Source organism: Sciurus carolinensis, chromosome 14 (assembly GCF_902686445.1).
Source record: "Sciurus carolinensis chromosome 14, mSciCar1.2, whole genome shotgun sequence".
Classification (NCBI taxonomy): Eukaryota; Metazoa; Chordata; class Mammalia; order Rodentia; family Sciuridae; genus Sciurus; species Sciurus carolinensis.
The window spans coordinates 36,627,341-36,643,594 of NC_062226.1; the positions used below are offsets into that span (position 1 = coordinate 36,627,341).

The window sequence follows — 16,254 nt, forward strand, 5'->3', positions numbered from 1 at the left end:
GAACTCAAAAAACTCTACACCAAGAATACAAATAACCCAATCAACAAATGGGCTAAGGATATGAACAGATACTTCACAGATCTACAAGCAATCAACAGATATATGAAAAAATGTTCAACATCTCTAGTAATAAGAGAAATGCAAATCAAAACTACCCTAAGATTCCATCTCACCCCAATTAGAATGGCGATTATCAAGAACACAAGAAATAATAGGTGTTGGCAAGGATGTAGGGAAAAAGGTACACTCACACATTGCTGGTGGGGTTGCAAATTAGTGCAGCCACTCTGGAAAGCAGTGTGGAGATTCCTTAGAAAGCTTGGAATGGAACCACCATTTGACCCAGCTATCCCACTCCTTGGCCTATACCCAAAGGACTTAAAATCAGCATACTACAGCGATGCAGCCACATCAATGTTCACAGCTGCTCAATTCACAATAGCCAGATTGTGGAACCAACCTAGATGTCCTTCAATGGATGAATGGATAAAGAAACTGTGGTATATATATACAATGGAATATTACTCAGCCATAAAGAATAATAAAATTATGGCACTTGTAGGCGAATGGATGAAATTGGAGGATATCATGCTAAGTGAGATAAGCCAATCTCAAAAAACCAAAGGACGAATGATCTCGCTGATAAGCAGATGATGATACATAATGGGGGGTAGAAGGGAGGCAAGAATGGAGGAAGGAGGGACTGGATAGAGGGAAAAGGGGGGGGAGGAAAAAATAACAGAATGAATCAAACATCATTACCCTATGTAAATGTACGATTACACAAATGGTATGCCTCTACTTCATGTACAGAGAAACAAGATGTACCCCATTTGTTTACAATAAAAAATAAAAAAAATAATTTTATAGCAAAAAAAATGTTATCTACAACTTCCTTCTGGATCAATTGAATTATTTCTTCTTTTCTGCCCTCTGGGTCTCTGGGTTGCAGTTCACAAAACAGTCACCTCTGCTTTAGAAATGTTCCTTCTCTGGTTTCTCTGAGGTGAAGTGCTCCCATTCTGTGTTCTGGATATCCTTTTTCTGTTTCCTTCACTATTTCTTCAGCCCTGGGGATATGCTCCAAGGTCTAGTTGTTGGCTCTTATTTTTCTTACTATACTTGATACCTGAGGAAAACACCTATTCAAATTGCTTCTGTAAAGAAATATTTTTGTATGAAATGGGAGACTCACTGAGCAGTAAACTCAACCAGTCTGAAGGCCCAGCAAAGTAACCAGTCCAAAAGTGCACATATGAATGATCCAATAGTGAAAAATGACTTATTCTTCAATGAATTACTTCTACTGGTGGTGTAGCAGAAGGAAGAAGGGACTGAGAGCAGAAGAAATTCTCTGAATTCCAGAAGCTTGAGGTATCTCTAGATTAGAAGGAACTCCCTAAGAGTGTTTTCTTTCCCAGAAGTAACTTAGATGGAACACAGCATTTAAAGATGAAACCATAAAGAAATAAAGCTTTCCTTTAACCCAGAAAGAACAAAATCAGAGTAAAGTGGTATTCCATTTATCTAAAAAGCAGGTAATTAATGATAAAATATTTCCATTCCATGTATAACTTGTTCCTACCTGTTGTTGAAATTAGTACAGTAAGTAAGGTTTCTACAACCCAACTGACAAGGTTCCCGGACATCTGCTAGACATGTCAACATGGACACTTCCACTGGATTATATTCACAAAAGCGGTCAAATTCTTGCCAACTCTGCGTATTGCCCCAGCTCATGCTATAAAGTTTAGTGCACAGTTCCCTGAAACAAAAGCACAAGTGCAGACACACAGAGAGAAGCCATAATGAATAAATACCTGATTTGTGTAAAACTTGAACTCTATGAACTATATACTTTGGAACATAAATAAGATAAAAAATAAAGAGCTGAAGGACTATTTCCTAGGATTTGGAGCTAGAAAAAGTGACTTTTCCCCCGCATGAAAAATAGGCTTTTTAAGTCATCTATGTCTTCCCTTCCCCTTTTTCTTTCTTTTTAGTGGTACTAGGGACTGAATTTAGGACCTTGCACGTACTAGGAGAGCACTCTACCACTGAGCTATATCCCCAGACCTTTATTTTATTTTTATTTTTTTGCCAGGGGTTGGGAGTTACCAGGGATTGAACTCAGGAGGCACTCAACCACTGAGCCACACCCCCAGCCCTATTTTGTATTTTATTTAGAGACAGGGTCTCACTGAGTAGATTAGCACCTCGTTTTTGCTGAGGTTGGCTTTGAACTCAAGATTCTCTTGTTTCAGCTTTCCAAGCCACTGGAATTACAGGTGTGGGTCACTGTGCCCAGCTTGTCTCTCTCTCTTTCCTTTTTTTTTTTTTTTTTTTGGAGACAGGTTCCAAGTTGTCCAGACTGGCCTCAAACTTTTGATCCTCCTGCTTCAGCTTCTCAGGTAGAGGGGATTACAGGTGTGCGCCTGGCTATCTCTTCTCTTTGCCATGATCGCTAGGAAGCTCAGTGCTAAATTTAATATTCAGTTACAGTATTTGTACATCCTTAGTACTTGGCACAATTATTTCTCCCTGTATTTTTCTGATCTCACTTTGATCTTTCCTCCACAAAGGCAATCACAGGAGGCAAACCGTGACAGTCCTGACTTGTTTTAAGAAGCAATATATGGGCTGGGGAGATAGCTCAGTTGGTAAAGTACTTGCCTTACAAGCACAGGGCCCTGGGTTTGATCCCCAGCACCGCAAAAAAAAAAAAAAAAAAAAAAAAAAAAGCATTATAGACATAGGGTTTGCTAGTTTCTCCTGTAAAACTACCCCAAGTCACTTATGTTCCTTAAGCTATCCCAAAGCCTCTATATACTAATGTAGTTGATATATGATATTCTTATTTTCAGTATTTGATGATTACAAAGCAAATTAAGTATATGTTTATAGCTAAAACTATCTGTACCATTTCCGACATGCACGTACACATTATATTCATTCAATTATTTAACTTAGAACTAATACATGTTCACTATGCAAAATTTTAATATTATTGAAACATACAAAGTCACAAGTAAAAATTCTCCACTCTTCTCACATTTTATTTGACTCTGATAATCACCCCTATGAAGAGGGTATCTTAGGGTATATTTAACTTTGTTCATTCACTCTAGTGTTTTCTGAGTGCCGATTTTGTGTGAATGCTGGTTCAAGACACCGGAAGTGTAGTGGTGAATAAGACAGACAAGGTTCCTACTCTCAATAAAGCATATATACATTATGAGGATGAGGAAGTTGAAATAAAGTTATTATCAGCTACCTTGAACTGGAAACCAGTGCTTTCTCTAGTCCTTAACTTCCTTACTATTTTTGCTTGCTTTCTTTCCTTCTTTTTTTTAGGAGGGGGCTTACATATCAAGCTAGTCAAGCACTCTTCCACTGAATATCCTCAGCCCTAGTCCTTAACTTTCTATACTTACCTTGAACAGATTGTTAACACTTCAGAGTTTTCTTCTTATATGCAAACCAAAATTACACAAGAAATGGGCTGGGGATTAGCTCAGTTGGTAGAGTGCCATAAGGTTTAATGAAGATCAAATCTGATGGAAGTGAAAGCATTCAGCAAACCATAAAATCTATTTCAAGATTCGAGAGGAAACTGTTTCTTACTAAAGCTCCTCTGGGACTACACAGCTACTACAACCTCTAGCAACACTAGGTCAGCATAAAGCTCTTTTGCAGAGGTTTCTCTTTCTAAGAATTACTCAGCATCTCTCTCATCAATATATTTATTAACTTCTTTCAATAAGCAACCCAATTTTCTTAATCCCAGAGCCAACTTAATTTTCCTTTAAATACTTCCCTTAATTTCCTTTGACTATTTCTCAGATTTTTAATGTCTTTGGTAAAGTGTGATAAGTTCTTCTAGGTACTTTTTTTTTTGCTAAAAGTCCATCCAACTTAGAAATCAAATGAAATCATATTCATTTCAGGATATCCTAGAAAAGTGTGGATGTTTTTACCCAAAATATCTCTAATAAAGCAAATTTCTATTTCATCTATGTGTGGGTTGTTTGTTTGTTTGTTTTGGTACTGGGGACTGAACTCAGGGGCTTTACCACTGAGCTATACCCCCAGCCTTTTCTATTTTTTATTTTGAGACAGGGTCCCAAGAAGTTGCCCAGGCTGACCTCAAACTTGTGATCCTCCTGCCTCAGTCTCCAGAGTAGCTGGGATTACATGTGTGTGCCATTGTGCCTGTCCTATAATCTGTGTTCTGCCATGACCTTAGTTATCTCCATTTATTCTTATTTCTAGATTATATTTCTCTGATCCTATATTTGTATTGTTAATTTTTATCCCTAAGTGTAACACTCAAATGAATGTCAATGTACTGCTATCTAACTCTGGGTGTTAGTGCCAACCCAGGTTATTCACCAATATTACCAAAGGCTTATGGTTAAGTTTAAAGTTTCATAATTTAATAAAGAGAATATCCTTAGATGTCAGATCAAAACATCTAAATTTGAAATTTACTAATGATTTCCTCGAAGGCAAAATTCACATTGCATCATCTTCAAATATCTATTGCTCTCTTCAGGCTAATCCTCCACATCCCAAAAGCATGTGATGTATGAAACCATGTTTTAGATACCCAATGATCAGTAAATATTGCTGAGTGACAGAATGAAAGATTTTATATCTTCTAAATGCTCAGCCTACATAATGCAAAAATATAACATGCATTTGCTATGCCTAAAATAATTAATTAAAATATTATTTTCTACTTATTTTAATAAAAGAAAATGAGATACTAACCTACATGTTGAAGTGTTTGCTTTAGAACAACAATGCAATTTAGCACCATCCAGGCCTGTAGAGGGAGGAGGGTGTATAGTGACTCCAGGGTGAACAGATTGTGAGCTTTCGAGAAAACACTGCCAAAGAGGATCTTGAGGCAAAGGCTGGGTCTTACAACCCTCGATGAGACCATCAACAATCTCCATTTCTGTTTTCTTAGACATCAGAATTCTCTTGCAGGCATTTTGGCAAGCATGATCTTCAGCTCTGTCACAGCAATACAAACCTACATTTTCAGAATATAAGTGATTTTAATTAGCTGGTTTTATTGCATTTATTGCTCAGAAGAGAGGAAGAATGTGACTGTATAGTGGAAACCATTACTACTCTATGTCAGTGTCTACTTTATACAGGGCCTATTAAATTCTCTCCATTACTTTGCAGTGTAGCAAAAGGTGGACAAGGTATCTAGTACTAATCATGAGCTTTTTAGTATCATCCTAATAAAAATGAAATCATCCTACACTGAAGAAGCCCTCATGTAAAAGGTATTTTATGTTCTTGGAAAATATATTATAGATCAAAGTGGACTTCTAGTAGTGAATGTCTAAAAGGGATTATGTTCTTGACATGAGAGATGACTAATTTTTATAACAACAAACACAAACACTACATTTCATCGTATTCTAAGCATAAAGGTTTTATATGTCTGTGCAAGTTAGTTAAGTTGTAATTTAAATAATACAGTAGGAAACTCTGACAAGGTATCAGTTTGCTTCTGCCTTTAATTTTCTTTTTTTTTTTTGATGCTAGGAACTGAACCAGTGGTAAGCATGTGCTCTCCCACTGAGCTATGTTCCCAGTTTCCAGTCTCTAATTTTCTACAAAGAATCAGAAAATTAAAGAACACTGTAAACGAGGGTATGGAATTCATAATGGCCTCCTGAATTGCTTTTCTCAGGTGTCTTTGACTTTTGAAGAAGCCTGTTTTGTTTGTAGCCTTTTCCAGAGCCCTCTGTGTTAACACATATTAGAGATGACTGCTCTTCTACCCTTAAAACCTCTCCTACCTTTTCTTTTTTTTTTTTTTTAAGCTGCAATCTTATTAGCTCCAGTAGCACCTCTGGGTAGCCTAAATATCAGGGAATACAGATCTGCCTTTAAAACCAGTGGAAGTTACTTGTGGCAAATGCTTTATCCTATGATTTTCACCACACAGTCATATCACAGAATGTCAAAAGCCTTAGAGTAATTTTTTATTTTGATTGTGGCCAAATAAGGCACATTGCTTTTGAGTTTATAAAGATAAGTCTTTCAATGTCCACATATAAAAAAAGTTGACATATGGCTTATAAATCAATCTTCTCTCAGTTTGGTTAATCAGTCAGTTCTTTAAAATCTGATTATCTCCAGAGGAGAAATATGGATTCTTGGATGCACGAAGCTGAGATCTTGAAAACCCCTATAAGGGGCAGGTTCATTAGAAAGCCCTGATTTTTAAAAAAAATCAGACTCTTTTCTTATTTTTATAATCACTGCTCACTAATAAAAAAATTCAAATTACAGAAATATACAATGTAAAATAATTAGGTATATAACTGAAAATGTATCACACTATACTTTTAGTTTTGTAGCTTGCTTTTTTTGTTTCTATATAAATGTATTCCTTTCTTTTTGCTGTTTGCAAAGTTTTGTTGATATATATATATATATATGTATATATATATATATATGTTTTAAATTTATTTAATCAATATCCTACAGATAGATGTTTGGGTTATTTATTTTTCTCTACTATGTCAATGTTATATACCTTTTTTTTGGGGGGGCGGGTGCTGTGCTGGGGATTGAACCCAGGGCCTTATGCTTGCAATATTTAAGCATATTTACAACATTTTTTTGCAAATTTGTATAAGTTTTCTTGCTGGATAAATTCTTAAAGTGGACTTGCTAGATCAAAACGTAAAATAATCTGAAATTCTAATGGTCATTATCCAACTTCCCTCCGAAATATCCATACCAAAGAACCCTCCCACCCTCAGACTAAAATTCCCTTTTCCTCATACTCTCTATAGTCCCATCTTTCATGGCACCTTCTAACTGTGGCAGTAATATCCAATCTGTCAAATCTAAACACCAAAGGAAGCTGGTGTTTCCCAAGAGACCAAGACTGCAACTACCTACAAGAATGTATCACTTTCTTTTTATAAACTTTTAATCAAAGGTTGAAATGAAAAAAATATATCCATTTTACTTACTATCTGTTGGGTTCCTCATTGGATAAGACTGGGTATAATTGTTCACACAATGTATTAATTGTGGACTAATAGAGGCACAATAATTTTCTACTGCTTTGATCTGAGATGGACCAGGAGAAGAGTCTGTTCGAAAAATGGCTTGACAATATTCTCGGCAGTTTGTGTGATGTCCTGCATAACTGCAACACACTGAGCCCACTATACAGAGGAAAAAAAAGAGAAAACACTGAAGCAAACAGTTTTTTGTTAACATTAAATCACCATACTGATGAAACAGTATACCTTTCTCAATTTGAGAAATAAAACCATGCCATAAGAGATTAACACTTGAAATCAGCACTAATGTAGGCACAGTTATGGGGACATTCAAGTGCTCACTGGTATAAGAAAGTCAATATTCATGAACTTATAGTCTATAGTCCAGTGGTTCTCCACAGGAACAGTATTACCCCCGGAAGGGGAACATATGGAAGTATTTCTGGTTGTCACAACAACTTGGGGACTAGAGCTGGCATTTAATGCATGGGTTAGGGCTGGTAAACATCCTACAAACGCACAAGACAGTCTCATATAGCTAAATCTGTCTCCCCCAAATGCCAAGAGAACCACTGAAACAACTTCATTCCATGTTAGATTTGTGGAGGTTTATAAACAAAGCAAAACAAAATAAAACCCCAAATATCTCACACTTACAAAATAGGACTAGTTAAAACTAAGAGACATCAGGATTATTTAATACATTTGACAATTAAATAACTGTATATCTCAAAACAAAATTGGAAAACGTCTACAGTTTGAACATCTGCAAGAATATGCCTAGATAGGGATAATCTTCATAACTGATATGATCTGTCCCAATGCTGAAGAGTAAAATTCATCTGAAATAAATATGACTTTGTATTAAAAAAATAAAAAATCAATAGGCTGCCATTTAAAAGTGTCTGGGGAGAGGGAGATGACAGACCAGTTGGCAGAGGGGTAGATGTGGTAATTATAATGAAGACTAAGAGACACTTACAGGAATCTAAGGGGATCTGTGGGAGGCAAACGGGAGCCACGACTGATGTGTGTCAGGAAGAGGTTTAGAGAAACTGAGGTAAGAATTCTCAGATAATTATTAGAGATGGATATGGAAGAATCAGAACCAGGTTTTTGGTGAATTTCACAGACCAATGAGCAGGGAATTTAGGTGACTTTTAGAAACAATGATAATGGTAAAATCACACACAGATTAACAATGAAATAACTTGGGACAGAAATAAGGATAGTTTCCTAGATTAGGAAACTGTACTATATCTACTATGCCACCTGTTTTCAGTTTGGGATGACTACCAAAATTACTGTGCCCCCTGCCAAAGAGTTCATTTTCACCATAAATAAAATTCATTTTGATTTATTTTTTGATGTATATGGTGCTGGGGATCAAATCCAAGGCTTTGCACATGCTAAGCAGACACTCTACCACTGATTTACCTCCCCAGTTCCACAAAGAAAAGTTATTTATGGCCTAATTTTATAAATGTGACCTCAATGAGGATACACTGGGAGTGGTATGTTGAGGACAAAGGAGACAAGTAGAATAGGACAAGATGTCCACCTTCTCATTTCCTCCTTGGGCTGGCTTCCTTGCCAGTGTGGAAGGATACAAGATTATGTGGCAGAGACTATCTGGGAAATCTTGAATAATGCCCCAGTGTGAAAGCGTAGAAAATAAAGTATTGACAGCTAATGCTTCTTAATGTCCTGCCAAGTTGATCTAAACAACTGTCTGTTGCGTAGGTGTCTCTTCCCATCTCTAACTGCTCTCCCACTTCTTTTCACCTATAATGCCCTTCCTCCAATCTCCACTGTTTACATCTTGTCCACCCTTGAAGACCCAGCTCAGCTACCAACTCCATGAAGTCACCTCTGAGTCCATTAAAGGCTGATCCCTCCTTCCTCTGAACTGCAACATATTAGTGCTCTCTCTCATATCTTATCCTGCCCTACAGTTCTTTGTGTATGGGTCACATCCTCCACAGATGGGTCTGCCCATAGCAAGCAAGTACTCAGAAAATTCTGCTAAATTAACTGAGAGGCAGCTCTCGGCAAGTGCTACATTATATAATGTGAATGTGTATGACCTCTGAAAGTGACCCTATTATTGTGTTATTGTCCTCTAGCACATCTAACTCTAGTGTCTGCTTTGTAAACCTGCAATTAGGACATGAGAATTGTTTTACTACACAAATAACTTGAACACCCCAGAGGAAAACAGCCTAGCAGAATTCTGCTATGCATTTTTTTCAGATGGCTTATTAACGGCCTAACTTAAAATACCAGGATCTTGGCAAAATTTATAACAGCTAATCATGTTCTATAAACTGTTGTTTTGTTCTTTGGACTGCTTGCTATGACCATTGACAATATACTTACTTTCATTTCTGCTAATGCAACTGAAAAGAGCATTCTGTAAATTAAAGAAAAACAAATAAACAGAAATTAACAACCAGAAAGAATTTCTAATTTTATCCCATTTTATGGTTTTATAGAAATTAGGATATCAAACTATTTAATTCCTCTCTAAATTGAAGGTTGAAAATATTGAAGCTATAAAATAACCTGCTGGAAAAAAGGGAAAACACCTACAGGATATCAAGGTGATCACCCCAAGCTGTAAATTGGTCATATTATAGCAAATCAAGTTTATGTAAACTGTATCAAAGTGTAATTGTGTGTGTGTGTGGAGTGGTGGGGTGGCTACAATGTATTAATTGCATTATTTTTTTGTAGGATATAAAACACTTTCTAGGAAGTAATCTAATAAAAAACATTTAAAGAAATAAATATTTCATACAACTGCTGTATTTTAGAGTTTAAAGGATCTTAGAGATCATCTCTAATGGTTTTCAAACACGGCTGTGCACTGAAATCACCTGAGCTTCCCAGGTTTTAAATTACAGAATCAGTATCCAGGGATGGGGCGCAGATATCCAAATTTTAAACAAGACTTCGAAGATGATTTTTTTTTTTTAATTCTTCCTTCCTGACACCAGAGTTTAAGAATCTTTCTACCATTTTTCAGATGAAAAAAAAAATCATTCCTTCAGCAAAAGAAAAAGACCTGTCCCAGATCATAAAACAAGACAAAAGCAGAACCAGAGACTAGAATTAGAGTTCTGAGAGGTCTCAGATTACTGTTTGGAAAATGTATCAAAGTTACCATAGTGAAAATACAAGAAAATAAGAAGGAAAACAAAAATGAGAAACTCCTTGTCCAAAGTCATTTGGATATTCAGGGTTTGTCAGCTATGATTAACATCATTCATAAATGGAAGAGAATAAATTCTTAAAATAAATAACATGAGCACAAATAAAAAGTAGATGGAAATCATTCTGGTGAATCATTTAGCTAAGAGAGAGGTACTAAAGGAAACACAACCTGAGAAATGTCAGAGATCATTTAATCTTGCTTCCTTATATTACAGAAGTCAGGAGGCCTAGAAAGGGGAAATAGCTATGTAAACCAGCTTTCAATGATAAATAGGGGTTGGTAAATTATGGTGCATAAACCAAATCTTGCCTATCACCTGTTTTGTAAATAAAGTTTATTCAAACAGTCACACCCCTTCATTTATGTATTTTACTTGGCTACTTCACAGGACATATGCTCCTGAGGACAGAGTTGAGTAGACAGAGACTATATGTTCTGCAAGCCTAAAATATTTCATATATGGCCTTTGCCCAAAGTTTGCCACCTGTTGAAGAAAAAGGAAAAGGCACAGTTGCTTCCTTTGATGTCACATTCAGTTTAGAGATGTTCCTCAACTATTTCTCACTTCTCATAATATTCACCAATAGATCTTTCATGTGTAGATTAACCTGCATTTATTGAAGTAAAAACTTTCATAATTTTATAAGGCAGTACCTTTAGTATCAATGAATACTATTTTTACATCTTTAATTTTGAGGTTTAAAAGAATGTTCCTTCACTGTAGCATACTAGAGTACATAATATTGATCTTGTATATTGAGGAATTTATCAGTTCTCTGTTACACCCATCATGATCGGACATGTCTTTATTTTATAGATTCAACATATATTCAACTTTAACAAAGATTCCTAAATTTATTACAGGTAACTCTGTCTTTTCACTGCTTAAGCTATTGATTTGTTGACAGGACTAATATACACATAATAAATACCAGCATTAACTTATAGTTTCTTAAATCGCCAATCCTGTAGTTAGCAATTCTCAAGTCTTTCAGATGTCTGATTGCCATCTGGTGGCAAAAGTGGGAAGTAACTGAGGGTTTATATTCACCTTGGAGCCTCTCCTAAAACCTTCTGCTTACTGATATCACAGCCAATATGCCTCCCTCAACCCACTCACCTTACTTGAGAATAAACCAAGATGGGGCACCAAGATAAGGATAAGCCAAAGAACATGTCAGCATACAGGAGTTGGCAGGATCTCAAGAGAACTTAAAATCCCAAGGTGTTCACTATCCAGTTAGAGAGCCAGATGTACACAGTAAGCAGAATCTGGCTATCCTCCAGACTGCTCTACCAGTGTTCTTCCATAGCACTGTATTGTGAGAATAGTCTGGATTATTTTTCTAAATGCAACTGATAAAAGGTTTAATTATGTCCATGGAATAATCAATTTGACGAGTCTCCTGTTTTTACATTGGGACCTTAAATTGTGGGTGAAAAAAAAAAAATCCTTTTCTTGGTTTTAGAGAAGTACAACAAACTCTTTTGTTCTAGGGCCAGGACCAGGCAACCTTTGGGCAAATTTGGCAGACAAATGGAGAAGAATGAAAGATGAGGGAGCTTATCAGACTGACCTTCCTTCTGGGGTCATGGGAAGAGTCTTTGGGTGCACTGGGAAGTAGACCCTTGATGGTCTAACCCCTAATCCACAGTTGGCTCTGAAGGTATACTTTCTGCCCTAGTCACCCACTCTTCCACTTCAGTGACTGATGTCTTTCTAACATTTCTCCATTTGTCCATTTGTTTCAATCCTTTTCCTGTCTACGGCCCATCTATGATAAGCTACTCCAGCACCCTCTCCCATTCTCATTGAAGATAAGGATGATGAAAACTAAACAAATATTGAGGATATGAATCTTATAAAAAAAATACAGGTTTGCATTTTGGATGTTTTATTCTTTGGACAAAGAACAAAAATAATATATTTTATGAATTGTTGTTTAATGCTTTTTATTCCCAATACCATTCAACTAGACTACTAATTAAAAGTAAGTGGTCTGCTATTTATAGGCCTTAGTAAATAAAAATCTGTTTGCTTTTCACAGATTAACTGAAATTTCTCCCAGTTTGAAATCTGCATTTATTTAAGGAGTCCAGCCCATCAAATGCTAGGTTCAAAAGGTTAAGTGCTTGTGGTAAATTGAATGCAGTTGTGGCCCCAATTTTTTACTTCTTTTATCTATTTCTCGCATACTGACTCTGGACTTGGCCATGTGACTTGCTTTGGCCTACAGTATATTAGTAAGCTTAAAGCAAGCAGAGGCCTGAACACACATTTGCATGTTTCTACTTCCTTTTTTGGGGGAGGGAGGGGTACTGGGGATTGAACTCAGGGGCACTTGACAATTGAGTCACACCCCCAGCCCTATTTTGTATTTTATTTAGAGATGGGGTTTCACTGAGTTGCTTAGCACCTCGTTTTTGCTGAGGCTGGCTTTGAACTCTCGATCCTCCTGCCTCAGCCTCCTGAGCTGCTGGAATTACAGGCATGTGTCACCGGGCATGGCTTCTACTTCCTTTGATGGACCCCTACTACCTCCACAGGAAAATGTCTGAGCTAACCTGCTGGAGAGATGAGAGAGACAGATAGAAGACAATAAATTGCCTTAGCCAAGGGCATCTTAAACCAGTCAACTTCAGATTGACCTGTCAGTTGATTGTAAATAAGTGAGCCCAGCTAGAATTAGCTAAACCTGGCTAGATCAGAACTGTCAAGATGTTAGATTCAAAAGAAATAATAAATTGTTACTGTTTTAGTCTGCAGAGTATTGGAATGATTTAATATAGAACATTACTATGATAATAGTACTCAGTGCTTCCTCTACTCATTCAAAGTCAGTTTAATTCATTAGACATTCATATAGACTTGTACCTAAAAATTAACCCTGTATAATTCAGTTTTCTAGAATGGAAAAAAGTCCTATAAATAAAATTCTGTCTTCATAAGTACTGACTGTGGCAGCTACTTATAGGCAACAACATTTTACTCATCCTTTAAGTCTTACCTGCTCTGTGAAGATTTCCCCATTGCTCTGGGTAGGGTTTTTTCCTCCAGGTCTCAATGTGTCTTGTAAAGACTTCTAGAATTGTATTCGTGTCACCATATTTTAATGGTCTATCTGACTTTTTCTCTTTCTACAGACTAGATTATGAGTTTCTTGAAGACAGTAGCTAAACTTTTTCATCTTTGTACCCTGAGAATTGTGACTGACACATATTGTGTATCAGTTCAGTGTGTATCAGTTTAATGAATGTTGAATAAATGGAAGTCAAATACAAAGACAACTATATGGACTCTGATCCAGGAACTCAGAATTTTATATTAAAAAGAGAAAAACTAAGGATTGAGATGAAGCAATCAATTTTATGTGGGTGGAGAGAAGAGGGATGAGCAGTAAAGGTTTGAAAGAGGTATCACCTAAGCTAGAATTTGAAGCAAAGGGTTCCAGTGGATAGGGATAATGGTGTTTTGGGACCAGTTTTCTTGTGGGGAATTAATTGGTTGGGGGAGAAAGTCCTAATTTATATAGTACTTGCTGATGTTCTTGGTGAAAATACCCTCACTGATAGCTGATTTCGAGTTATAAACTGGCTTGCAAAATTCTGGATATTTAACAATCCATTCATCCTAATTGACAGGGGTCAGTTCCAGTATACTATTGGACAGGAATATATGAGAATGGATTTGGAAGAGGGAATTCCAGGTAGAACAAACAAGTTGTACAATTACAACTAACAAAACATGGTCAATCTGTTAAATTACAAGTAATGTGCTGTTGAAGTGTAAAGGAGAGAAGAAACAGGGACTAGATTGAGAAAAGCTTGGTATAACAGAATGAGAAGCATGAACTACATCTTATAGGGGAGCCACTGAAAAGTTTTAAGGAAGGAAGCGACACAATCAAATTAGTCCTTAAAGGGATCAGTAGAGATAGTAGGTAAGAGGAGAAACTGGACTTAGAAAAGCTAGTTTGGCAGTTATGATAGTAGTCTGGCAAAGTGACATAAAGGCATGAACTAAGGCAGTAACTGAGGATCTGGAAAGCAGATTGATGTAACATATATTTAGGAGAAAAAAATATATATATTTTTTGTACTGGGATTGAAATCAGGGCACTCAGCCACTGAACCATATCCCTAGCTCTATTTTGTATTTTATTTAGAGAGAGGGTCTCACTGAGTTATTTAGTGCCTTGCTTTTGCTAATGCTGGCTTTGAACTGGAGATCCCCTGCCTCAGCCTCCTGAGTCACTGTGCCACCATGCCTGGCTAGAAGAAAAATATTTTGGGCTTGATAGCCAGGGATTTGTAGGAACAGTTGAGGAAGAGCAAAGAGTAGATAATACTTGAGTATAAGAAAAGGAAGTTGTTTTTGTTTTGGAGTGTGTGCACATGCATGCATGTGTATGTGTGTGTATGTATGTGCATGTGTGTGCAATCATACATACATGTACATATGTGTGTGGTGGTATACATGGGGAGCAGAAGCAAAAGAGAAGTACATAATGCATGGAAAATAATAATTTGGTTGATTTGAAATCAATCAAATTTGGTTGACATGGTTGTTGGTCCAATAGAACATCAAAAGTAAACCTATCCAGGAGCTCAGAAAAAGATTTTGGAGGTATCATTCTACGGAGGCGAGATATGGGAGTTGTACTGGAAATACAGCTCAGTGGCACAGCACTTACCTAGCATGCATGAGGCCCTGGGTTTTAACCCCAGCACCACAAAAACAAAATAAAACAAAAAACCTATGGGAATAGGTGAGATTGCCTAGTAGAAAAAAACACTGGATATTTAAAATTAGACCAGATAACAATCTATTCTGACTTGATCAGATTTCCTTTGGGGGATGATCTCATTCAGGTGACTTCAGAGAGGAATTAGAAAGAAAATATACTAGGGCACAGAGACTAAATAGGAGTTACTCCTTTCCCCAAACAATAATACAAATATGACAAAGCAAAATAACCTACAAGTAGCACATAATCAAGGTTTTATACCATCTTAAGCCAGTACTGCAGGACCTTACAGGTTTCGCTCTTTTTGGAGCTCATCAGCTGCAGGTAACGGCTATACTCCACTCTGACATAGTATGCCTGCATAGCATCTTACTGTTTACAAAGTCTCCCATTCACAGTCTTCTATTTACTATATCCCTACATTTTTTTTTTTTTTTTTTTTTTTTTGACACCAGGGATTGAATCCAGGAGCACTTAACCACTGACCCAGCCCTTTTTGTTTTTTACTTTGAGACAGGGTCTTGCTAAGTTGCTTAGAGCCTTGCTAAGTTGCTGAGGCTGGTTTTGAACTTGGTACTTCTGCCTCAGCCTCCCAAGCTGCTGGAATTACAGGCATGAGCCACTGTGCTCAGCCCAACAATTCTTAAGGTTTCCTCAGCATTAATCAAACACACTTTATTATATTTAGGTCCTGAAGGTAAAGTACCACATGATTATTTTTGTTTTGGTGCTGGGGATTGAACCCAAGGGTCTCTGAACTCAAGGATGACAGTGTTTTCGGTTCTAAGAGTTTTGTGGTTCCAAGAGTCTCCTTTAAATATTTTCAGTCTTAATTTTATCTTGGCATTGTCACAGAAGCAGAGCCCAAAGGCAGAACAGTATTTGTTGTTTTAGCAACTACTTAGCTTCAAACTTAACTGCCTTGAGATTAAAAGTCCCCCAAAGCACCTCCTACTGACTTTCTTTCCTTTCCTTTTTCACCTTTCTTAATGAAATAACATCAAATAACTGAGATGAAGAAAGCCAGGAATTAAAGGAGAGAAATGACAATGACGTTCCTGAAAAGAATATAAAGGAAATCCTAGAGAAGAATCTGTGAAAGAAGAAATAAGTAAAAATGTAAAAATTTGATGGCAAATTTGTAGCAAGGTACTTCGGTAGATCATGTAGCAAATGAAAAAGTATTCATATTTAAGGTCATTGTATTAAGAAAGTGGCAGGTAAGGTCTGACATTAGAGG

General features: G+C 36.7%; 1 protein-coding gene across 1 annotated transcript in view; it reads right to left on the reverse strand.

Moving 5' to 3' along the window:
- The window catches only part of Reck (reversion inducing cysteine rich protein with kazal motifs), a 98,036-nt gene that overhangs the window by 33,515 nt on the left and 48,267 nt on the right, over window positions 1-16,254 (reverse strand). Inside the window, exons 8-11 of the mRNA XM_047523994.1 lie at window positions 9,429-9,462; window positions 7,014-7,211; window positions 4,774-5,041; window positions 1,586-1,765 (exon numbers count right to left, since the gene is read on the reverse strand). Coding sequence (XP_047379950.1) covers window positions 1,586-1,765; window positions 4,774-5,041; window positions 7,014-7,211; window positions 9,429-9,462 — 680 coding nt within the window. The remainder of the gene's footprint in view (window positions 1-1,585; window positions 1,766-4,773; window positions 5,042-7,013; window positions 7,212-9,428; window positions 9,463-16,254) is intronic.